Source organism: Cygnus atratus, chromosome 12, assembly GCF_013377495.2.
Source record: "Cygnus atratus isolate AKBS03 ecotype Queensland, Australia chromosome 12, CAtr_DNAZoo_HiC_assembly, whole genome shotgun sequence".
Taxonomy (NCBI): Eukaryota; Metazoa; Chordata; class Aves; order Anseriformes; family Anatidae; genus Cygnus; species Cygnus atratus.
The window spans coordinates 21,657,778-21,683,314 of NC_066373.1; the positions used below are offsets into that span (position 1 = coordinate 21,657,778).

Consider the following 25,537-nt stretch of genomic DNA (forward strand, 5'->3'; position numbering starts at 1 on the left):
CCCCCTGAGGAGCCCTGCGGCCGGTCGCTACCGGCAGCGCCCAGGACGAGCAACTTGGGCTGTACGGGTCCCAAAACCAATCTCTGGCGGCCTTGCCCCGCGACGGCTCCCACTCGCGGCCCGCAAGCCGAAGAGGGCTCCACGGCGGGGCTCCTCCCCGCGCGGGGCTCCCCCCCCCCCCCGGCTCGCCCCTCGCCGCCCAGCCCCGCTCCCTCCGGCTCCGCTCCGCCCGCCGGGGCCGAGCAGCCCGCACCACGGCCGCCGCTACGCCCGCCCCTTCCCCTCCTCGCGGCGGGGCCCTGGCGGTTCCGCGCAGCCAGAGCCGCCTCCAGGAGCGACCGCCGCCGTTTTGCGGCGACCCTTGGCCCTCGTAGCGCCGGCAAGTAGCGGCCCCGCCGGCGGTAGGGGGGGAGGCGGTGGGGAAGGGGAGACGGGCCCAAGCGGGACAGGAGCCGAGCCCCAGGCCGCGCAGGCCGCAGCGCACAGCCCGTTCTGGGGGGAGCCGCAGCCCCAGGCCCGGCCCTCCTGCCTCCGTTGCCCGGCCCCAGGGCCGCTTCATCCCTCGGCCTGCCCGCAGCCGCCACCGAGCGGCCTCGCCCCAACCTCCCCTGACGGAGCCCCGGGCCCGGCCGCAGGCCCGGCCCTGCCCCGCCCGTCTTTCCTCACCTCCGCAGGCCGCTGTGGGGTCGGAGGCGGGACTGTCCCATTCCTTCCCTCAGTTCCTGGCTTCCTCGGGCGTGCCTGGCAAAAAAGCGTTCCCCCCGGCACAGGGCGTTTTAAAGAAAACCTGGCGGTGCGAAAGAGCGTGGTTGCGATGACCATCTTGCCCCCTATTACGTTATTGTTGGGTTTTATACAAACAAGCTACTTACAAACAGATACATGCTCGCATAGTTCCCTCCACGTGCATGTTGTTTGGTGTGTGTGCGTGTGTTTTTCTCACCAGGGGTAAGGAAAAAAGTTGAAGCTAATTCATTGCAAAAGCTTTAAAACCACAAAGAGCATGCACTTGAGGCATATTTCTCAGAGCACCTCCGTTATCACTCACTCACACCAGTGGTAACACAAGTACCCCTGTCTGCACTCCGGGAATGATAACGTGCCTGCATTCAGGACAGGACATTGTTGATTTTCAATTGCAGAATGGCAGGGTAAAGCAATTTTACTTCTGGCCTGCTCTCACAGAACAGAGAGGACTATGAATTAACAAGAGAATGACTAGCTGTTTTTTTTAACATTTTCAAATTTTACGAGGCTTTGATAGTACAAAACATCAAACATTTTTTAATGCTGTCGCTGTAGTCTTTTATAGCACATGTTCTTTGGCAACATGTCTGCATCTTACGGCCCACTTTGGGGGGATTTCCTGAAAGCCAGGATTTAAACAAATGGTTCTCTATTCTAGGTACCCAACTAAAATAGCCTAAAAGAACAATTTTTTCTGTGAAGGGCTTACACTTCATACTGTTCAAAGAAGTGGAGCCTGATAGGCATTTTGAGTCAAGGACCCAAAAAGTGAGGGCAGTCAAAACTATGATCCGTTCTAAAACCTTGTCAAGAGTATGGAAAATTATGAATTTAATGAGTAGATTTAGGGTAATGTTTCCTATACTTTCATTTCAAATCTGAGTTGTAAAAAATTTTTCTTAAAAAAAAAAAAGCTCTTGGTGAGATACATTTCAATTCAGGTAATTTAAGGTCTCTGATGGCATAAAATATGTTTCTGTTTTCAGACATTTCATACAGTATTAAATGAATGTTGGGTAGGAAGATGCATTGCTTGTATGTGTCCATTTAGGAGTCAGACTGAAGAATAATGAATTAAAGTGACTGTCATCATGACAACCGTAAGACAGAGAAGGGGTGGAAAAGTCACAGAAGCAGCTGAACATCAGCCTTCAGAAGAGAAGAATGTGAAGTCTGATGGGAAAGTTCTGTCTGGTAGGTAATGATTAGGACATTATGACTTTGTAGTAGTGTTCAGCTTCTGGTATCTGTCTTAGACACAGTTTAGAAATAGGTAAGTACCGAATAAATTTTCATACTTGAATATCTATTACCAAAATTAATTGGATGAGACAGAGAGATGCAGATTACTACATGGCAATCTCACCTCCATTTTAAAACTCTAATTTAAATCGGTGAAAACAATTTTTTTCTGTTTACTAATAGTGATGCATTGTCAGATTTCTCATAGCTGTCATCAGTTTTTAAAGGAATCACAGTTCAAATCATTGGTAACATAAAAAGATTTGAAAACCTCTAATTGATTGTACTTAAATATAAGCAGATTGCATATGAAATATTACTTGAACTACAAACCCTTGCTTTTTGGCTGCAGGACAGACTGGCTAGCTAAGTTTAAAAAAAACAGGCAGAGATATTAAGAAGTGTGAAGATCTTATGTCTTAGTGATCTAACAGTCATCCTCTATAGCCTTAATTTAGAAAAGATGCCCGTGAGGATATTCCAATTTAGATTTACAAATTAGATATGATATTCATCTAGATTTATATAGAGTTGTGGTGTTCTTAAACTATAACTACATTTTCCAAGTAAGGCACACCTTATTTCACTTTGCATGTACTTGAGTTGCAATGAGCAAACAAAAAACACAACTTTATAAAGAGCTCTCAAAACCCTGTGTCCTGCCGCCAGAATGGAAGCTGTACTAGCACAGGCAGCGTATCAATGAGTTTCCAAAATTCATTGAAATTGAATTATGTGCTTCACAGTTACACAGTCAAATATTTCTCTTCCAAGATCATACAGGTGGAAAGCTGTGGAACATACTTTCACTAACTCTTGGTGGAATTGTTGCCATTGGTCTTGGACTTCTTACTTCTGTTTATGTTGCTACACTGCATGAAAATGACCTGTGGTTTTCCAATATTAAGGTAACAGTCATTTTCATAGTTTCATCAATCGGTGCTTTTGTAGAGCTTTAGTAAGCATGTTAGTTGAAGTTTCATTTATTTATCTATTTGTCTTGTAACTTGCTCAAAAACATAGAATATTTCAGTTGGTTTTTTTTGTTTAATTTGTTATGTAAAATCAGAAGTTGTGCTTCCCTCCCCATGACTTTTTAAGTACTCAAGTCATTTCTGTAAATACCTTTCACCAGTTTTTCCTCTAAACACATTGTTACACAGCTGTGCCATTATTCTGCTGCCTGAGGGACAGCAATGGTTCTCCCAACCACTGGTCATTATCAAGAAGAGAGTTTTGACAATCTGCTATATGTTGCTTTATAAACATCTCTTGTAGCAAAAGTAATCCAAAACCACCACCACCAAAAAAACAAAACAAGAGTTAAAAACAATACACAAGATCCTGGCACACAGTTCTTTAGTTATATTTAAACTGTGATCCTGTAATACAATTTGGGCACAGTCTCTTACTATTCAATACTATTCTTATATAAGACTATCCTAAATGCGCAAATCTCAAAATACATTTCAGACAATTATCAATGTAAAACACTGTAGGGGAATTTTTATTCCCAAGATCCAGAACTGACTAGTTTTCTCCCCAGAATCATTGCATGGGAAAATAATACAGCTGTATGTACATCTAAATTTAACCAGAGAAAAGAAACAGGTGAGTAATTTTTCTTTGAAAATGCCTAAGATTGGTAGGCTCTGTTAGGTCTCCATGTATTATGTTATTCAAAGAATATCTATATTTAACTGGAACACTTATATTGCAACATGATTCTTCCATATAATAGGCACTTTTCCTGTCCAAGACACATATACGTATTGAAAATAAAAATAGTTGGTACTTACTGAAGCAATTACCGCTGTATTATACATATAATAGTGTTTTGTACCTGCTGTCATCTTTCTCTGAATATAGAGATAGAGCATATATTACATACATATAAGGTGCACCTCAGATTTGCCTTTTCCTTCCAAAAGCAAGTATTGATGAATTCCACAGGTATTTTGAAGTACAAATATAAATGGCTACAAGTCCATGTCTGAACATTGTTTTTCTTCTATTGAACTGATACAGAGGGACAAAGCACGCTGAGAGAGGCAAGTCTGTAGTTGCAATTAAGTTGCCCCCTCAGTGGATGAAATGACCATTTTATTTGATCATTAAGTACAGAATGCCATTAGATTTCAAAACTGGAAAACACCCTAACCATATAGATATTTTTTTGATCTGTTGTCTCTGTAGCTCTCATTCCATCCTAAGGAATTGATATGATAACTAGTAACATTGGAGTATGTTGAACAATTTTAGCTAGTTTGATGGAAATATTCTAAAAAATATTAAATTCATCTACCAGCTGGATAACTGAGAAAAACATACAGATACTCTTACTGAAGAATGTATAATATGAGGTCAAAGATGTTTACTCCACCAGAGAATCTGGGTGCCCCCAGGGCTAATTTTAAGCTGACTGCAACAGGAAAAGCTTTAATGGGATTTCATATATTATTAGAGATAAAATAACCAGTTGTAACACAGAGCCAAAATCAGACAGGCTTTATACATACTGCTTTTTGGAGCAGTGAAAAGCAGCATGTATTCATGTTTGTATGAATATGTATGTATTATTCAGTGAAAATAGTCTATTTATGTTTTGCATGTGCACATTCTCAACTTACATTGGTTCTAAGGATATCTTCCCATGTAGAAGACTATCACTATACTTTGATTGATCAGACAAATGCAATTTAGTTTTGTAAATGCTTACTTTCCAAGAAGGATTCAAAGATACTGCGAAAGACTTGTTCTTAAATGGTGTGTTACAGGTTGAAAACAAACAGGTAGCAACCCCTGCAGTTTATTTGCAAATACAAAGAATGTGGAGAATGATTCGAGTCTGATAACATCTGCAGTTGTCTGCCAGGCCAGAGTTTGACCGTGCTTTCACTTTGGTTAACACAAAGCTTTCTAAGGTTTTAACATTAACTTAAATATAGGCAAGACTAATTTTCATGCCAGTATGCACATCTCAGTATCCATATTTTATACACATTTTTCTTGCCAGTATACCTATTTTATGGTGAGAAGTCAGACTAGCAAGATAAAAAATCTAAGCTGTATGAGATCCTCACTTTTTTTTTTGAAAATAAATTATTTTTTTTTTCTCTTGCATTTTATAGTTTAGCCAAAGCATAAATATTTGCCTATTTTAAGCAAATATAAGAATTTTGAAAGATTTTGGACTAAAAATTTGGACTTTTGGACTAAACTAGACAGAAGCTTTTACATACACTGTTTAGGTAGAAAGGTGGATTTTTTTTCTGAATTAAGACTACATTGATACATGAACATCACAATTGCTTAGTTACAGAATTACGCATTTTGCCAATTGTATTCAGCCCTAAAGATTGGAGTAAAAAGCGTTCATTGTGTGAAGTCATGAATTGTAACTTCGATGTAATTGAAGTCACAACTTGTGTGTGAACTTGCAATGATTGCCTTTCTGTAATTTCAATTACAGTCAACAGAAAGCTGCTTCAGTTTTGGGTGTTTTCCAGCAATGGTTCACCCAACTACCAAGAACTGTGGTCTGTGCTTGTTATACTGTTTTGTACTATTTTAAACATGGCTTTCAACAGTGTAGTGATTTCAGCTGGTTCAGTACGTGTGAGTCTTATTCCTAGTTGCTAATAAATATGCCTGCTATTATAAATTTGCCATGGTCATTGGAGAAGGCTATAATATTGTTTCCTCATCAGAAAAACTGAAAAAGCAGATTTTGAAGAGTGGTTTATGCTATGAAAGTGGTGCATGACTGGTATTTGCCTTTTTTTTTTAAATATCCCAAGACCTCCTGAAAAAAACTGCAGAAAAAAATTAGAATGCAAAATAGCATGTCACATAATCAGAAGCAGTGTTTTCATGCACTTCTAGCAGGGATCACAGAAGGTTACAATCACTTACCTTGGTCAAGCTATTTGAAGAAAAAAAGCTTGAATCTCCTCTCATATGCATCAAAACAATAAACATTTCTCTTTGTGATGGTACAAGCCAAAACAGGTTTCTTAGCCAAAAATCCTTTCTCAGTTTTCTGGCAAGTCTATTTCCAGTATTTTTCAGTAATTCTGATAGTTTATTGATCGCTTCTCAAGCGTAGTATCATTTTGGAAACATGCTGTTCTACAGAAATAAAAAAGGGGGGAATTGCATCACCTCTCCTGTCAGCTGTTGTATTGCTTGTTCAAATGCAAACTCAGAAGAAGCCTTGAACAGGAATGAGCCAAGGCCACACAACAAATTAATACTCTAACACAAACAGTTAAACATTCAGAGCTTTCATTTGTTCTTCATCCCCTCTGAGTAAGCATTTGGATGACTGCTGTTCAATTTTCCTTTAATAAAGTTGCTGCTTGCAAGAAACCAGGAATACAAATATCAAGCTTCAGATCTTTCAGACATACAGCATAAAAAGCCTTGCATTCTTTCTCTGAGTGCCTCTATTTTACCTCTTTACATTCTGAATATAAAATAAAGATGAGAAAAAGTGGAGAAACTGGTAGCCAGCGAATTAGAACTTCCCGAAGTGAATATGTAAGCCATAAACAGGGGGAGGGCAGTCCAAAACTTTTGTGGTATTTTTCCAAAGAAATATCCATTGAGTGGCTGTTAGGTGCTTTTATTCCAGATCAAAAGTCATCTGAGTAGGAGCCATGCAATCCTAACAGATGGGCATAAGGTTAACCAGGCAACAGACCATGTTCATGGATTAAATACATTTGCTGAAGGCATGATTTGCAACCAGAAATGATGACAGCAGCCATCTGTATTGAGTTGCCACTTGTACGGTTGAGGAGGTTTTCAAATCTCTCTGATCTTAAATTGAACAGCTAAAGAATATTTCCAGTAACACAAATTGTGCTTTAGCTTTGTCAAAAGGTAAAACAAATTAGAGCTTTGCTTGTGTTCTTTATTTGTAGAAAAGCTCAACTCAGACTTTGGCTGATTGCTCAGTATCTGGGATGACTCAGTTAGGGAGCTTGAGGAAATTTGACTTCCAGAATTTTGTACTGCTCTAGAGAGGAAGAGTCCTTTGTATTTTGTTTTGAATGGTTAATACTGTTAGACTACAATTGCATAAATTGAAATCATATGCCATACTATATCCTGGAGGATTTTTTTTTATAACAGTGATAACTTCTTTGTTGAACACGTACAAATTGAATATACAGTAAGGCAAACCTGCTTTTGTAATGCTTACCCATAAGTCCATATGTTTTTGTTGACATGGGATACTAGAAAAAGTATAAATTGCTGTAGAACTGGAAAAGTCTTGCAAGTGAATAAAACAGATGTTATCTTAGCATGAAACAGATGTAAAACTCACTAGTGTTTGTCTCATAAAGTATAGCATTTGGTTGAATACAGCTGGTGCCAGGATTACAATTTAATCACGTTTGAATGCATTTTTGCTAATTAGATCCCCCTCTGTGACTATGCTCTCCCCCTTAATAAATTCCAAATGTTAACATTTCTTCTTTTTTTTTTTTTAAACACTTCGAATCAGCTGCTTTTTGGTATTTTGGTATTAGAAGACTTCAGTAGTGATGAATTTGAAAATAGAGCTCATTCAAAATCCAGCATTCTCATTTTGCTAAGTATGTAGCTTTTAGTATTTAGTGCCAATATCAGTTTCTTCTGCTGGTATTATAATTATTTGTATGCTGCAGAGCAGCTGGAGAGTTTAATTGTGGACTTATTTTGAATCAGATGCATTTTTATCTGTTGATTTTTCTCAGACCAGAACTAATATTGATTTATTCTGTCAGTACTTAACTTCAATAAAATACGTGTTTTGATTTAAGATACGGTGTACCGGGCAGTAGAGAAAGGAGGAGCATGATTTTTGTCTAGATTGATGTTAGCTCTGAAATACTATGAGTTCTGTACCAGCAGAAGAGATGAGACTGTTTAAGAGAGATGAAGGTCTTGGAATTCTGTGCAAGGTTGCTTTAACCAGAATGGCATTCATAAAAATATCAGAATCAGTATCATTCTGTTATTTCAGTAATCTTGTAAAAAACAAGCAAAAAATGAATTAATAAGGTTACCTTTAGAAATCTTACCAAAATTTCTTAACGTATGACTTCCTTACACCACATATGGGGACCTCATGGGATTTCAAATTGGGATATTAACCTTTTCTAATTGACTGCTTAACAGAGATAATTGAAGGAATGTGTTTATCAAAACTACTACAAAGACCACTACTAAGAAAATAATTTTGTATAAGATGCCTATTATTTCTCATCAAATTGGCTGTTCATGCAGTCTTATCTTGGTTAAATGTGGTCATCCAAGGCTCTGATTTTTTAAAAAATTTTGTTAGGTCTTCATAACTAATAAGTTAACAGAAGGAAACAAATTCCTAAGCCAAGATCCTGTCCGAGAGCAGTTTTATCTAGGAGAGCTTTCATGCTTCACTAGACCTCACCTGCTCTAGCAGGTAAAAAAAGGTAGAGTTTGAAATGCACCTAATTTAGATAATTTAAACATTTTTGGATTAAAAAATAACTCTACCTGTGCCTAAAAACAAGTAAATAATCATTTTTTCTTTAACCTATATTTTAAGTGTGAGAGTAATGATTAGCTGGCTTCCTGCAAGAAACAGCTTTTAGGAAATGGGCAGCAGATTACCCTGCCAGCTGAAATCTCAGAGTTGGGATTATGATGTAGTCCCAAGTATAGCACATTGATTTAATCAAGCCTTAAGGTGGCAAAGCCATGGAGCACTACAGTGTAACCACATCTGGAAGAAAAGGTTAAATGCATGGAGCGTGTGTATGCAGTTTTAAAGTCCACCCCTTGGCCACTGCACCTATCTAAACATTGAATAATACAAAAATAGTAAAAGATCCAAAATGTTTCAGAACTGCATATCAGAACCACCAAAGGCATGTACATTTCTATAGTTAACAGAAGCATCAACAGCTCAGCCCTTTGCCTCTCACCCTAAGTTGTTCGTGTATTTTATTTAAGTTGCACAGAATACATAAATCCAAAGACTCAAACTACTGAATAGGCCAGTTCCCCCAGTGTAGACAGAATTAGAATTTTATGTTTTTATTTTTACTGAAATTCGAAATAAATTTTCCATTCTAAAATTGACTCTTTAGTAATTGTTATTTGGATGAGTATCCAATGAAATTAATTAGATCAGAATATTAGAAGTTTACTTACGTAGGCAAGTTTAACATAATTGGTACCAAAATTCCATAGTTACCGTATCCATTGGGTTGACTTGATGGAAAAACATGACAGCTTCATTTGATTGCAAAAAGCAAATAGAAGGTGAATTTATTATTGAACTTTAACTTGCAGGAAGTTGAAAGAGAAATTTCATTCAGAACAGAATGTGGACTTTATTACTCCTACTACAAACAGATGATTCAGGCTGCTTCCATCCAGCAAGGTATTGTAAACTGTAAAGTAAGTTTTACTTCGTGTTGCCAGCTGACTGTTTTTAACATTTTTTCAAATATAGTTGAGGACAAGGAATACCATAACTGTGAAAGATTGTGTAACAGTTGTACTGGAGACAGATTTGTTCTGTTCATCCACCAGGGAGCCACTAAGTTACGGACGTAATCAGTTTCACAGTGATACATTGGTTTCTGTGCCACACCTTCATCTTCAGAGGAAGGCAATTTCTTTGGGAGACAACTTTTTGTTGTTTGTTTTTGGGAGACAACATATTTATTCAGATTTCAGCCTTGCTGGTTTATTCAGTATATTGCTCTCATTTTCACTCTTCTCTTCTTGTTCAACTTAAATTATGAACTGTTTGTGGGAAGGGACAATTTCTTGTTGTATGCCTATACAGTAAGTGACACAATGGCAGTTTTCGAAAGCAAACCATATACGATGACAGGGTTTTCTGTGATAGTGTCGTGTTTTCTAGATAATTAAATGTTGCTCCCTACCAATTTTGCTTATACTACATTTGTCAATATTAACATCACCTGTGTTCAGAGTAGTGGCAAGAATGGTTCTCAAGATCCAGTACGTACCACAAACTCTATACTAGAAATGTAAGTGTAAAAATAAATGTTTTATACATTACTAAATATATAGTACTTGAATTAGCACTCTTAGGTCACATTCTCAGCAGGGAAGCTGAAGACCTCAGAAGGTCATAGTGATTTAGAGGTAATGTGATCTGAATCCTTGGCTCAACATATGCAGTTTTTGGTGAAAGATCCTAAAATACCTTTGAAAAAGTTATTCACTGTTCAAATGAAGATGGAGGGGGAAAAATGACCATCTCCTATCTCAATTTCTCTTTATCGTTAAGGTTTACATGCTTTAGTATATGACAATAAAACTGAATCTGTGAGGACAATTAACATACTTGAAAGAATGAATGTTTACCAGGAGGTGTTTCTCAGCATTCTGTATAGGATTCTTCCAATTCAGGTAGGCATTTATTTATGGCTTTAGATTGTAAGTGCATTATGAAGATTGCCCAGTGAATCATAGCTCCCCTTTTCAGTTATTTTCTAATTAGAAATATTTCTGATACTTTTTTAATTTATCAAAGCAAAACCTAATTTATATTAAGTATAATCCTCTCCCCAAGTGTTTTATGTCAACATCAGTGTTCTTGTGTTTTACAGCAATACCTAGAGCCTGTTTATTTTTATATCTACACTTTGTTTGGACTTCAGGCAGTGTATGTCATTGCTCTGTATGTAACAAGCTGGCTTCTTAGTGGAACATGGCTTTCAGGGTTATTGGCAGCTTGCTGGTATATTACAAACAGGTAAGTGAGATTCAGCATTCAGTCTTCCAAAAATTTTTACCTCATGTCAAAGGTAGGGCATTAAACCTTCGAATGCATGATTCATTAGAGGAAAAAATAAACTTTAAGGTCTCTCTCCAGATTAGACACAAAATAGAAGAAATATTAGAAAATAATTAGAAAACAATCAAAAATGAATTGAAGATGCAGACTAAAGTTTCAAGAAATTGGAGTAAAAATTTTTGTGTAAATTAGTCTCTGAAAATGGACTACAAATCTCAGCTATGCCTGGATCTCCGGATGATATATCCTGTATTTTCCAGCCTAGGGTCCCGTAGATGTTAAAGACATCTGCTAATATGCCCTTTAGGTCTCGCCTTACTATCCACCCACCAGGGATTCTTTAAACAACCTAAGATAATCTTTTTTATCAATTGATTTCTCCATTCAGAGAGAAACATGGAGGAACTGGCTTTACATCAGCACTAAGCTGCTGGAATGAAGCTAAGACCAGTGACATAGGCTGTTCTGTGTTGGTGGTGTTTTTAACTTTTAATTGAGGTTTTGTAATGACTGCCTGTTGGGGAGCTTGTACTAATTCCTGTAACATACCTTCTATGTTAGAATATTCAAAAAATTACCTCAAGTTTCTGATCAGTCTAGTGGTATTCAAATCCAATGCATTGGGATCACATTGAAGAACATGATTTCGTAATATTTTGATATGTGCTTTACAGAAACTGAAAGACAAAGTAAAATTACCTGTAACTTAAATTCCACATGCTGGACTCCAGAGGTGTTTTTTGGGGGGGTTGATTTTTTCATTTTTGAATTACTCAAGCTGTGTTTCAGAAGTAAGATTTAATCCATACTATATTTTTTTCTCGCAGTAAGTAAAGTTAAAGCACAGCAGCTGAGGTACAGAAACAACTTGCAGATTTGCAGGACCTTCATTATGGTATTTTTTTTAGAACCAGGCATGTTAAGTATAGAGTCTCCATTTCTAAAACAGCACAAAACATGCCTGTCATTGCAGCCTCTCTGTCACCCGAGTTAGTGTTCTGTTTGTTTTAAATTTATGAAATTGTTTGTTTTGTATAGAATAGATACTACAAGAGTAGAATTCACCATTCCCTTAAGAGAAAACTGGGCACTACCATTCTTTGCGGTTCAGATTGCAGCCATCACATACCTACTCAGAACGCATTTGCAGCCAGCTCAAGAAGTGAGTATTTCTTACAAGTATGACACAGCAAAACTAGTATCAGAAAACTGTCTCCAAAACTTAGGAGAAAATATTTAAAAAGCAGTTATAGCACTGGAGATATATATGTGTATACACACACACACACAAAAATTGCTTACAAAGATTAAAATATCCTTTAGATTTAGTTGGAATACAAGCATATATATGCTCAGCTTTGAAGAAAATATGGTGAAGCTTTTAACTTTAAAGTCAAGCTGTATAGAGTACAAAACAGCAGCACAGGGGACAGGAAAAAAGCTTGTTGAAACTCACGTAATAAAGCTTTTCCTTTGCTTTCATTTGTATTACAAAAATAGGAGGTTGTGCCAATCTGCAGAAATAAAAGTAAATTGATGATAAACTCTGACAAACAGTCATTACTCCTCAGTTTGTTCAAGTCAACTACTATTTGTAGCATAGTAAAACACATTGCATGTCAATCTATGGGCTGAACATACCTAAAAACTCACCATTTTCTTGCAGCTACTGTGAAGCGAATTAACTCTATCACAGCTGAAACCAGTGATTAAATACAGGTGTAAATACAAGAGCTTGAAGGTCTAAAAATATTATCTTACAAGCAGTTACTGCAGAGAGCATGTATTAACATTTTAAAAATGGATTTAAAATAAATTAAATCCCTGATTTTTTTTTTCTGATGAAGGAAAATAAAGTTTAATAAAACTTTTTTCCACCCTCCCAGAGACTGACACTTCTGGCTGTATTCATAGCAACCTTCCTCTTTAGCTTGACTTGGCAATTTAATCAGTTTATGATGCTGATACAAGCATTGGCATTATTCATACCAGACTGCTTTGACATGCTTCCCACAGCAAAGGTAAGAACCAGACTTTTCTCTTTTCCGTCATCAAGCTATGGAAGCATTGCATGTATGCCTTTCAGCTTTTGAATAATCATAGTGCATATATTTTAAGTGGGAAAAGTGAATAATTAAATTACACAATTTTTTAGCTGATTTTATTTCACTTCATGTAATTCAGTCCTGTTAATTTTAGTCTAGTTTTGTTCAGACCCAACTATATTTTGACATTACTAAGGGAATGCTTTTAAACACCATCTCAACAGTTATCTAATACCACAGCTTGAGCATGTCCTCTGGAAGTGACCAGGAAAAAAAAAAAAGGCACAAGAAATCTTTGCCTAAGCTGAAGTCATAACAGGCTATGAATTTTGCCTCAACCATTCTGCATCCTTGTTTGAAAGTTAGGTTGTAGGCACTGTACCACAAAAGAGGAAAATAGGCTGGAGGGCTCAAAAGAAGCAGTTAGATTTCATGCATTGAAATTCACTACAAAATAACAACATTATCACTATGTTGCTAAACAGAATGAGCTAAAAAGTAAAACAAATGTCACTAGGAAATTAAGGGATCATGTGCTGTCAGTCTTCAGAAATGTAAGCATGCTATAGAAGATGAAAACATTGAACTCAATGTCAGTGTGAAATTCTACTGAGATGAAATCTAAAATTTTCATTATGTGTTCAAATGTAAGCTGAAGTTAGCAGTTAATGTGACTAATTAGCTACCTTAAAGTTTGGCAATCACAGAATGTTAGGGATTAGAAGGGACCTTGAAAGATCATCTAGTCCAGTCCCCCCAGTTATACTATAATGGACTTACTGCACCACTTATTCCATGTTAATTTTCCAAAAGTGCTACTTAACACTGTTGGAGTTTGATGGTCCATTTGGTACTGATTTTGACCACTGCAGTAGTACAAAGCTAAACTTCACTTTTTGTAAGGTAAAATTTGTGTTTTGGTACAACTGTATCAGAAAATCAGCTGACTTTTTTAGCATATGCATTCAAGTGAATTGTCATAATAGTTCTTTGTAGTTTGGAAAGACATAAATGAAGTTACACAGAAATCAGATAATGTTTAATTGCTATACTGCACTGTGGTGTATGTCTTTGGTTGTAAAGACATTACAGAGGCTGCAGATACAGTTTTGTGACTGAAGAAAACAGGTAACATCTCCCAAATCCTAACTAATTAATATTTTCCTCACTCTGCAAGTGTTTAACTTGTCCAATTTATTACAGCATCAGGTTTTCATAGGAAAGGTATAAAATACTAAATCTACTTCAAGACATAAGTATAGGAAGAGTATAGTAATGGATCTAGGCGTGACGATATAGTGCAAGAAAATATATTTTTTGTAAAAGTAATTGATGTTGAAATAAATTATAAAACATACTCTAAGAAAAGGAGCTGACTAAAATTTTGTAGGCATAAAAGTATCATTATTTTTACAGGTTACATGGCTCTATATCATCCAAATTTCTGGATTATTGCTAGTCTGTGTCCTACAGTTTTTTAATTCTATGATTCTTGGATCATTACTTATAAGCTTTAATGCTTCTATCTTGATAGCAAGAGCAATCCAGGTATGTACTGAAATTGTTTGAAGTATATATCACACTATATACTATATGTGTATTACACATTATATATTACAAATGAATAATTTGTATGCATTGTAATCTTAAATTACTAATACTAATTATAGGAATTACTTTAGAGTAGAGGAACAAAAATATTGCATGAACAAATAATGAATTCAATTACACTAACTACAGTGTAACTGAGCACATCGAACACCATAATTCTGTGATTGCTGTTAACATATGATTGTGCAAGCTTCAGTTTGGATCCTGCAAAAAAATTGCATAAATGGACTTTACGTTTGTTTCAGCAGGACTTGTCTTAGATTTACAGATCTGCCTCTAGCAAAATATTCCATGAGGTCTAGATATATGTTAAATTCAGTTTACTGAAATCTACTTTTTCTTTCAGAGATTAGGAATTCTTCCTCTATTTACAGTTCTTTTTTTCCTATTACTAGCATTGTTGACTGCCTCTAACCAGGATATATGAACCTGTAGAGCCTTTCCCGCTCTCTCTCACTATTGTGACTTTTTAAAATCAGGACTATGTGTTTTTTGTTTTGGTTTTGTTTTATAGTTAGACAATGTCTGCACCTAATCCGAGTTGCCTGTGAGCACGAGAAGTACAGTTCTTGGATCTGGAGCTTTGACCTGGAAAATTGGTCAAAATCACATCAACTGATAGTTTTAGTCAGAATACACTTTTGCCACATTTAGGTGGAGATTCTAATGAATAGATATTTGAAAAGGCACATCATGCTACTGAAGTTAGAGGAATCCTGGATCACAACCGCAGTTTCTCTGGGTGCCAGTAATTGTGTAAATATTCCTTTTGGTGTCACCTCTAAATGAAGGCTATTTGGCTAGTTAAATAACTGTGCCAAAAGAATATGCTGGAGAGTTTTCCATGATACTGTCCCTTCAGTTTCAGGGAAGAAATATATCTTTATTCTGGATACTTGGTTATGTCTGAATTTTTGCTTACATGAGCCTAATACATATCCTGATAAAAGGCCTAACAAATAAGTGGTTTCAAATAGTCTTTGTTGGTTTTGTTCCAAATACATACGAATCCTAAATATTTTAAATATTGAAATACTAATATTTTCTTCTGTCTAGAAAAACTTAAAGAAGGGCAACTTGCTTAATAGGCTTGGGAAACTTATCCTCCATGTACTATTAGTCTCAAGCTTGACTCTTCTAGTAAATAAATTCATTAAGGTAAGGAAATATTTTTTTAATACAGTAATACTACAAAATTTAATTTTGTAATATTGAAAGGTACTTGTAAAGAGGTCATCTACAATAATATCTTTAAATAAAAATTGCAAAGATATCACTGCATTTCTAAGAATAGGTTTCAGAAATTAAAATGTTGCTTTGCTAATCTTTTTGGTATACTATAAAACATACAATCTTAAAACTCTTAACATAAAACTACAGGTGAACTTCAAGTTATGTGTATTTGAATATGTAGTGTTAATTTATAAAAAAATAGATTTATACTGCATTATGATACTGCTGAGCATTTGCAAAATTTCATTTAATTTACTTTTCAGTGAATGCAGTTAAAATAAATGCTTGCTGTAAAACTGATGTAGACTACTCCATACTTTTATTCTTGTGCATAGAGAGATCTGCACAATAGCACAGGCAGTAGCAGTTTTCTGCTTTTCAAGAGATTGTAAAACTGACATTAAAACTTAGTACATATGTAATATAAAATAGCATGGTAATATGTAATAAGTCATTGAAGTAAAACTTATAGCTAAAACCAACCTGTCATGGGTAAAATTTATCTGTAAATAAGAAAGCAGTATATGTATTTTGAAAGGTAAATAACTTGTCCTTTGAATCACAGCACCATATTACAGAGTGCTTTGCAATCAAATAAGCACTCATTCTATCTCAGTAAGCCTGTGTGCTTCATAGTTTAATTTCAAAAGTAAAAAACAAGTTTACTAGGTGAAGCTTAATTTTTCAGTACTTAAAAATATTGATTGCTTTTTTTTTTTTTCCTTTTGTAGAAAAGTCTTAATCTTGAATCGGATGAACATATATTCAAATTCCTGAAAGCAAAATTTGGATTCGGGGCAACAAGGTATGAGTTAGCTGCAATTTTACTTTTTGTTGTAAAGCTCCAATAACTGAAGCCTGCAGGTTGTTGCTTATTTAAAATCTTAGTAATGAATCATGAATTTTTACCCTGTGTTTATGGTGGACATTTTTTTTTTTTTCCATAAAAAGCTATTCAACTGTGGCTGTATAATTGCTTGGAAAAAAGGAAACTTTGGTCCTTTTTGATATCAAGTTATGAAATACATGATGACAAGTATTATTCTTTTTTCTTTAGAGATTTTGATGCTAACCTCTATCTTTGTGAAGAAGCTTTTGGTTTACTACCATTAAATACTTTTTCAAGACTTTCGGATACATTACTTTTTTACGTCTACATATTCAGTCTCTTCCCTATGACAGTAGCAGCTCTCATTGTTGCCTTTCGAAACCTCAGGTAAAATATGTTTTAAAAATAAGTCTTTTTTTTTTTTTTTTTTAATTCAGTTTTCTCTTCTTCAGCAGGCTAAGGAACTGACAGTTGAATGCAGCAGCATACAGTATGACTTTCCACATGTGCTAAGGAAACAATAGGACGTACTACATAGAGATCAGGCAGAATAAGTGATTTCCTATTAAAGCTAAAAATACAATCAGCATAACAGGACTGAACAAAGAAATAATCTTTGCAAGATTCTTCCTAGTTCTTTTGTTTGCTGTTGAAGTTCTACAGTATATGCTGAGTTGTTTGGTGGTTAGGCTTTTTTTTTTTTTTCTGGTGAAGGGGCAGAGAAGGCGTGCTTTTTTTTTTTTTTAATATACAAGACAATGTTAGTTTCTATAGTTCATCTCATTTCCCCTGTGCAAGGTACTCAAAGATTTCCCTGGTGGGTATCCTCAAGCTGCCCAGATAGGAACTAACATACTCTTACCTGAACTGTTGCAATCTCTGTGAAGAGGTGGCAAGAATGGTAGACTGGAACTGTCCATCACCTGCCACCAGATAATTTTGATTAGTTCCTGTAGCTAAGGTGTAGGATTTGGAGGAATTTACAGAACAGTAGAAGAAAATTAGTACTAAATACTAATTTAAATATATATTTTTTAAGTAAATGGTTAATTACAGACTACTCAGTTTTACATTTATAATGTGGGCAAAAGTTAGAAGGGATGATAGAAAACCTGATTAACCAAAAATCAAGGAGTATTGTATTACTAATATCAATCATTGTAGGCTTTATGGAAAATAAGAAAAAGGTGTGGAGGGCAAAGGGGAGTGAGAGAGGGTCTGACACATAATGATTCTAAAACTATGATACGGTGATTGTGAAGTCAGTTGTCTACGAGGCATTTTGGTGGCATTCAGATGACATCTTGAAACTAATTGCAGTAGTCAATTTTTAAAAACTAACAAAAGACTACAGCTATTTATTTCTGTAACCTTTAATGTAATCCAAGACTTTACTGCAGTTTTTAATACTGACCCAGTTATGTCAACTACCCCCCCACCCAAAAACAAACGGGAAAACCCTCACAAAACATAGTAAAGTTTTTTACTGTCATCAAAAGCCTTGTGAGTCCCATGGGAGTAGCTGCTTCAAGCAATAGACCAAGTTGTTCAAGTATACCTTTCTGTAAACAATTGTGTCTCATTCTCAAACAACTTATTTAAACCCACTGCCCATGCAGAAAACCAGACATGAAAATAGATACCTGTTGCTCTATCAAGCTGGTGCTATCAGGCTTAATTATATCGTAGATGTAATATAAGATTGTGGGCTGATAGTAGCAGTATTGCTCTTTTGAATAAGGATTAAATGTGCTTTTTTAAAATACTGCCAACTACTATATGAGGTGTGTAACAGAACTTAATATAACACTTTGTTTCTTGTGTTTAATCAGTGGTTCAAATCAAGTTCAGGAAAAAGCAGAAGAATACACAATAATACTGAAGCCTGATGCTGCTTACAACTTAATTCACACAGTTCTTTTTGGGTGTCTGGCATTAAGCACAATGAGGTACATTTTTTTGTTGTTATTGTTGTTGTTATTATTATTATTCTAAAGGTTTTTGTAGACAATATATTTTAGTAAGAGTGTAAAATGCTGACCATGAACTGATAGGGCCACGAATCTTCTTTTCTCTCCCTGGTGTATCACTTCCTCTTGACTGAGACATTTCCCCAAATTGTGCCAAAAAATATTGTTTGGAATTTGGGGAGCAGATATGTTTTCAAGAGCACATAGCAAAGTGTAATGTTGATCTTTCATTAAATTATTTCAGAGACTTGAAAGTCCACGAACACTGTGTTCAAAATGTCTGTAATATAACTGCTGTCATCAGTACAGCTTAGCAGAGTTCCAGATGATGAGCAAAAAATTTGTGTGCATTCTTTCAGAATGAAGTACCTGTGGACGTCCCACATGTGTGTATTTGCATCTTTTGGCCTGTGTAGTACAGAAGTATGGCGACTAATCCTGAAATGTGTTCATCTCTACACATCACAGCGGGTTGGCACTATACTTACTGGATTTCATGAAGTTAATTTTTGCTTCATAGCTAAGTCAATCAAGACTCAAAACTACAAATATTGTTTGTAGTCCTCTTAAACTAGTTATTTCTGAAGTATATTTGTATAAGCTTATCAAGTAAAATACATTTTCCAGTATTTTATATATTAAACAATTCCATTTGAATACACTAGATGGCAATATTGACGTAGCTGTGAAAAATAACTACAGTTTTACTAAAAAAAAGTCTTGGTCACCATACTAAGAAATCATCAGCAGTCTGAAGAGAACTTTACAGTCTGTTAAACTCAACAATACAGCGTTTTACCTTGGTAGAAGATTGATTAAACAGATATAAATCCATCATTTTGTGGTAGATGTATAATAAGGGCTTTACTTTAAAACAAAATGAGAATATGAACTTAAAATTCAAAATGTGTAAATTCTACCACATAAGCATGTCATATATCAATATATTGAAAAGTATAGAAAAGATGTATCATCAGAATAACCTTTTTTTTGTGATTTCTTTTAGACACAAGTGATTAAATATTCCATACCAATAATTACATTGCTGTACATTTCATATAAGGTAAGTATTTTTCTCTCTCTGTGTTTTGGCATTTTTTAATTGCATTCGATTTTCATTTTTTACTAAGGAGATGTTGTCTGTACATAATTGCATGGAAAGTTGTAGCTGAATTTTAAAAATTATGATAGACTTGCCTAAAGTACATATACCTTTATGCATAAGATACTACATTTAAAGGATTACTCATTTGATCCAAAGGATTGTTCATAGATACAAATGTTTGTCTAATTATATGCATAAGTTAGCAGGTATGATTTATATGCCTTACTTTCTGGAAATTTAAGTTATCTGTTTTGATTTTAACTAAGTTGCAGATAGTGTGCAGATAAGATGCAGATTGTTAAATTGAGTGATGATGCATTGTAGGAGTAGAAATAATCAAAACATTCTCTACTGTAGTGCCTCCTCTGACATTTTAAAATACAGAACAGACCGAAAAAGCATAAATAATAGGCTAAAATAATAACTTTTACAAGTTTATTAGTCTGTTAGTCTGTCACAGCAGTGACAATTATATCATTAAATTAATGGGCATACCATCCTTTTAATCTGCATTTGTAAAGAAAAAAAAATCAGAAGCCACTTGGTTGCAGACATTTTTTCTGCAAGACCTAGTATGAGATGAGACTATTTCTGTTAAATAATTACCTTCAGAGAAACTCCAGGTGGACTTGCATTATTAAAGTTAAAAAGGTAGTAGTAAAGCGTAACAGTTAAGAAAGTTGCTAAGAGTTCACTCCAGAAGTATGTTCTTTGCTCCTCCACTTTAATACAGTGAAACAAAAAGTTAAAAAAAAAAAAAAAAAGTTTATTTAGCAAAGTTACACTGAGGAATTCTACTTAAATTTTCCTGTTGCTCTGCTAGAGGATTTTCTAGGATTTTTTTCATTGGTGTGCTAGCTGAGGAGGAGGTTTTCTATCATCTTTTCCCTTTCTATCATCTCTGAAAATAATCAAAATAATGCCATTTCTTTTGACACAGATGATCCTAAGAGCATAACATTCTAATGGTTTAATGTGACAGATTAGCTAGAAATACTTTTCCTCCTACTCTCCATGAGCAGATACAAAGTTCCTGAATCTGTCAGATTCAATTGTAAAGTCAACAAAAATCAATGATTTTCATATGCTTTAGATCAGTTGTAGTTGTGCTCAGTCTGCCTGATGAGCCTTATTTTTTGTGTTTCTTCTAAATATAGGAAATCATTTTTATTGACATTAAAAATACAATTTTTAGAAGTGCTCAGTGGGAATAAAAATATACATCAACCTGATATTTTTGTCTTTCAAAAGTCAATTCTTGCAAGTACAGATGAATGGATATATTTGTATTTTTTTTTTCCACAAAGCAATAATAGTGAGCTTTCAGGAAAGAAGTCTAGCTGACAGGTAAAACTTGTCACTAGATTCCCTGTCAATGATTAGAATAAAAATTCTTAGAGGGAGAGATCCAGAAACTATCCATCAATTCTTTGAGAAAGTATTTATTTATTATTCTTCCAGAACCTTTATGTGAAAACTGACGGAGCAAGGAGTTTTTGATAAGAGACTTACTCATCTTTCTCCTTCCCAGTTAAGAATTAATCTGTTCATGCACAGTAACTGCTCAGATGCACAAGTGTCCTACATATTCACCACAAAGTTTAACTGGCCATCATAGCTAGTTTTCTTGTGCTAGTAGTGTCTGTAAATTTGTACTACATTACCTGTTATGCATACATTTGTCAGAAGAGCCCTTCAGTGCCATTTCTCAAAATAGGAGTTTTATGGGATTATTAACCTAATCCTGAATAAGCTAATGAAAGCTTCTTTTGAGGCTTGCGGTTACAGAGTCCTAAATACATCACTTGAACAATAATTTATTTGGATACAGATTCAACTAAAATGCTAGCTGTCTTTCAGGTTTCATGTAAACGTACTGTAGTATCTCTGTGCATTCTTTAGCTGTGTCACAGATAAACACGTGGATATAATGCAGTACTAAATATTCTCCATATTTCACTTCATATTTTTTTATAGATAGATTTTGGTTGTATCAGTGTCCACTGCATTTTTCTCAACAGAGTAATACCCATCAAATTGTGTTTGCATGTCAGTCATTCCTAAATAAATTGTTGGTACTGGAAATTGGTTCCTGAGCTTCAGCAAGTTTGCAGTTACTGTTTCTGGCAAATAATCTTGATTTTGCTTTGCTACTAAACTATTAATTCATACAGTTTCTTAAACTGCATTTTTATCTTTATCACGGCCAAGTCCTTTTGCTCCAAAGGTGTACATACATTTGTTTGAGCTCATAGCTCAACATATACTAATGATCTGAGCTGTCTTTGGCTGAAGAGCTCCTTGTATGTGCTGTATGTATTTATCCTTTACACCTAAAGTTTGTGAACGTGAAAGTCTGGAGAAGAAATGACAAAAGAAAATATGTTTATTTTTATTCATAATATTTAATTCAGTTCCTAAGAAGATTGTTATTTTTCATTCTTAGGCCAACAGTATATATTTATAATGTGGTAGTTTCTGCTTTACACTTAGAGGCCAAATAATTAATACTTAAACTTTTTGAATTCAAAATTACTAGCCTTGTATTTGAAAAGTGCTGAACTGCTAGGAACCTCAGTGACCTGTTCAACACCTCCAAATTTATGGCTGGGATAATTATTTAAATTCTAGACTTCCTAGATAGAATTAAAAGATTTTATGTGGGGACACCTACAAGCTTTTAAAAATTCCTGAGTTCTTATCGCAAGCATTGAGTTTAAATTGCCCAGTGTATATCCTCAAGGTGTATATCCATTGCATGGCAGGTTCGCAACATAATCTAGACTCAAAGCAGAGTCCTTTTCCTTCTGTCTCCAGTCTGAAGGGACTCCAAGCAATTGGCATTCCAAGCTTTCAAAACATTTGGCTACCTGGGATAGTTCAGCAGTGAAGAGAGGAATTTTTATTCTGTTATTAGACTCTAAAGTCTCATTTTACAACTGCTTAATTTATTTTCCAATGTCTTGGGAGATCTTCAGAAGAGCAGAAATATAACACTGCAGTACTTTCCAAAACACTACTAAGGCTGTGATTCTGCCACAACTGTCTTTTAGACGTTTCTCAATCTACCAGTCAGTATTACTTTAACAAATTTATCAAATAGACAGTTAAGCTAATAAGTGTCTTAGATGACCCAATTATATCTCCTGCTCCCCAGCCCTCCTACATAATTACACTTGTAGTAAAAGAATGCATATTTTTGCTAAGTAGCTCAGCAGCATCACATTCAAATTCCTCATGAACTCTTGGATGAAAATTATCTAAATTGGATGATTTATGGTTTTTTAGATCATCAAGAGGTTTTTCTTACACTTTTTTCCAGTGACTTTGCAAGCCAGCAATCCTTATTATCTAAGCAAGCAGGTCTGGAATAGGTTTCACCACAATGTCCTCTGTAGTAAAGACAGATGTAAAACTATCAGTCATTAACACTGTCATTGTGTTTCTTAATTGCTCCCTTTTGCCCTTGAATATTCTCTAGCTTGAACAAGACACCCTTCAAATAAATCTCTGTTCTGTTAGTGTGGTGGGTTGGTTGGTTCTTTTTTTGGTCAGCTTTCAAAAATCCGTTTCAGTCCTTCTCATTTCCTTCCTCCAACTTTGATTTATGTACTGTCGTCAGTAAGTTTTGAAATGTTTTTCCCAGATGGGAAGTCACCATTCACTAATACTCTCCGTTTTTCCTTTAGTGGTTCTCTTAATTCAAACTTCTGAAATGCCATTAAAGGCATCCTTAGCACATGTAATGATTTTAACTTCTGATACACATCTCCTACCTCTTTGCATTTAGTTGTAAGTTGCTTTTCTAACGTTAATGTCACATTCTGGTGCCTTTCCTTCTCCTATAATCATTGACATTGTTTAATGGCTTGTCTGTCATGCACTGAACTGTTATGTGATGACTCTTTTTCTTGATCTTTTTCTTAGAGCTTGCCTTGTCAATAAATAACTTAAAATATTACCATTCATTCTATAGTCCAGGGAAAGGAAATGGCTCATGTGTAAAGCAGATACAATGCACAACAATCACATTTGGTGACAACTTGTGGTTTCCCACAAGTATTAAGATATAAACTGATCTTAAACTATAACAGAGTTTTGAAAACCTCTCACCAGAACCACCCACTCCAGTGAGAGTTTTCCAGAGCTCTGAGAAAAGCTCCTGAAGCTCACCACAACAGGTTATTAAGTTCCTTTTGGTCATCTAGCAAGAGCTGCGTATCTATAACTTTGAAACTGTGTGTTTATGTTGTAATGACAGTCACATATCCTTCATAAGAAGGGTAGCTATGCTTAACTCTTGCAATCAATGAGCTGGACAAGATCAATTACCAACTGAGAGGAAATAATTCAACATCCAGAAGTTGTTTTGTTCATTCTGTCTTCATTTTATTTTCTTTTCATTGTAGTTCTGGCCAGGAATAATGGATGAACTGTCAGAGCTGAGAGAATTCTATGACCCAGACACTGTGGAGCTGATGAACTGGATTAAGTAAGAGGATTTTTTCTCTATTTAAGTTAAATGCTATTTATGTAAATCTAATGTTCTTAGTTATAGTCCTCTGTTTTATTTGTCACAGGTCATCAGTGATCTCTGGTGACCCACAGAGAGAGTTGCAGATGAATGGGGTATTTAGAGGTTAGCATATTAACGACTGTGGAGGACAGCAATATGCAAAGTCCCCCCAGCCTGCTTTTTTTCTGGTTCAGTATCATGCTACTGTATTGCATGTGTGCCAGGAAAGCAGTTGATGCCATTTGCTCCCGTAAGCACACAGTTTTCCCAACTGAAAGAGTCATTTTGGAGGTGTCAAGCTTCTTCCATCATATTATGTCTACCTATTTACATTAGTAGTTCTTCGTATTGAAACAACATTCTTTTGATTTCCCAGTCCTCCACCCATTCCCACGCCCTTCTCTTTTTCTTTAAGAAAAAAATAGAATGTTTATAATTATAAAAAACTGTTATGTACAGTTGTAGGGCCAGGAAATCTGTACCCTACGGTATGTTTCTTGACCTTTAAAATAGTAGAATTACTTACTAGAATGAATCCTAGCATATGTTCCAAACTGTAAACAAAATATTTGTAATTGAACTTGACAAGGCTAAACACAGGTACAAAATCTGTTTCAGGAGTGTGAGAATCATTTCAGCCCCACCTCATCACTTCTGCTTTCTCACAAAGCATAGAAAAGTACTTTTTTGATGAAAACAGTTTAGAATACTACAAGTAGAAGATCTGATAAAAAGGGCCAAATAGGACATTTCTAGAGGATTGTGAATTTAAGAGATATATTCTATTAACATACAGTTAACCACTAAAATCTTTCAGGTTAAGTTCAGGTTAATATAGAGATATTCCTGGGATTTTTATTTATTTGGAGCATTTTATTTATTTTTCAAAATCAGTTTCTATTCTAGACATATTACATTTAGCACTGACCTAGTATTTCCTTGGAACCCTCTATCGTGTTTTCATATGCAGTGAATTTCAGGGAAGCCACTCACCCAGACCGTTCTACCCATAGCAGCATATTTGTACTCCATAATCTTGTATTTTTAATCCATAAACTAGAAGGAGTAATTCAGAAGTAAAATGCATTACAAGCCTTCCCTGACTTATTTTGAAAGCAGGCCATGTTTTTTCCATCATTTAGAATCTCTGCAGCCATATTGACACATTTTTGTGACTAATGTTTACCAGCCAGTTCAATTTAGCACTACTGTTTTATTAAAAGATGGTAAATGTCTGATAGTTCAGGTCTCTTATATACAATATATGGAGTTATATATATGGATTTATACATAAAATATGCATGTGGAGTTACTCTCAGTCATGAACTGGATTTGACTTGATCCAATGAGAATAATTTTTCATATGTTCTTAGTGCTGAAAATGCTAAACCGGTGCTTGTCCTCTTTTCATGTTATGACAGACAATT

General features: G+C 35.5%; 1 protein-coding gene across 5 annotated transcripts in view; it reads left to right on the forward strand.

The window, feature by feature from the left end:
• Nucleotides 1-16: 16 nt before the first annotated feature.
• Nucleotides 17-25,537, forward strand: part of DPY19L3 (dpy-19 like C-mannosyltransferase 3) — a 35,651-nt gene continuing 10,130 nt past the window's right edge. The window contains exons 1-16 of one of the 5 annotated variants that reach the window (XM_035543339.2): nt 17-379; nt 1,799-1,941; nt 2,764-2,897; nt 9,319-9,409; nt 10,292-10,413; nt 10,614-10,759; nt 11,840-11,963; nt 12,688-12,822; nt 14,263-14,394; nt 15,514-15,615; nt 16,422-16,495; nt 16,748-16,906; nt 18,352-18,468; nt 18,849-18,960; nt 19,496-19,552; nt 24,004-24,086. In XM_035543339.2, the coding sequence (XP_035399232.1) occupies nt 1,839-1,941; nt 2,764-2,897; nt 9,319-9,409; nt 10,292-10,413; nt 10,614-10,759; nt 11,840-11,963; nt 12,688-12,822; nt 14,263-14,394; nt 15,514-15,615; nt 16,422-16,495; nt 16,748-16,906; nt 18,352-18,468; nt 18,849-18,960; nt 19,496-19,552; nt 24,004-24,086 (1,691 nt within the window). In that variant the 5' untranslated portion in view covers nt 17-379; nt 1,799-1,838. Of the gene's footprint in view, nt 380-1,733; nt 1,942-2,763; nt 2,898-9,318; nt 9,427-10,291; nt 10,414-10,613; nt 10,760-11,839; nt 11,964-12,687; nt 12,823-14,262; nt 14,395-15,513; nt 15,616-16,421; nt 16,496-16,747; nt 16,907-18,351; nt 18,469-18,848; nt 18,961-19,495; nt 19,553-24,003; nt 24,087-25,537 lie in introns of all 5 variants that reach the window. The other 4 variants (XM_050713144.1, XM_035543342.2, XM_050713145.1 and 1 more) reach the window with 4 other exon arrangements.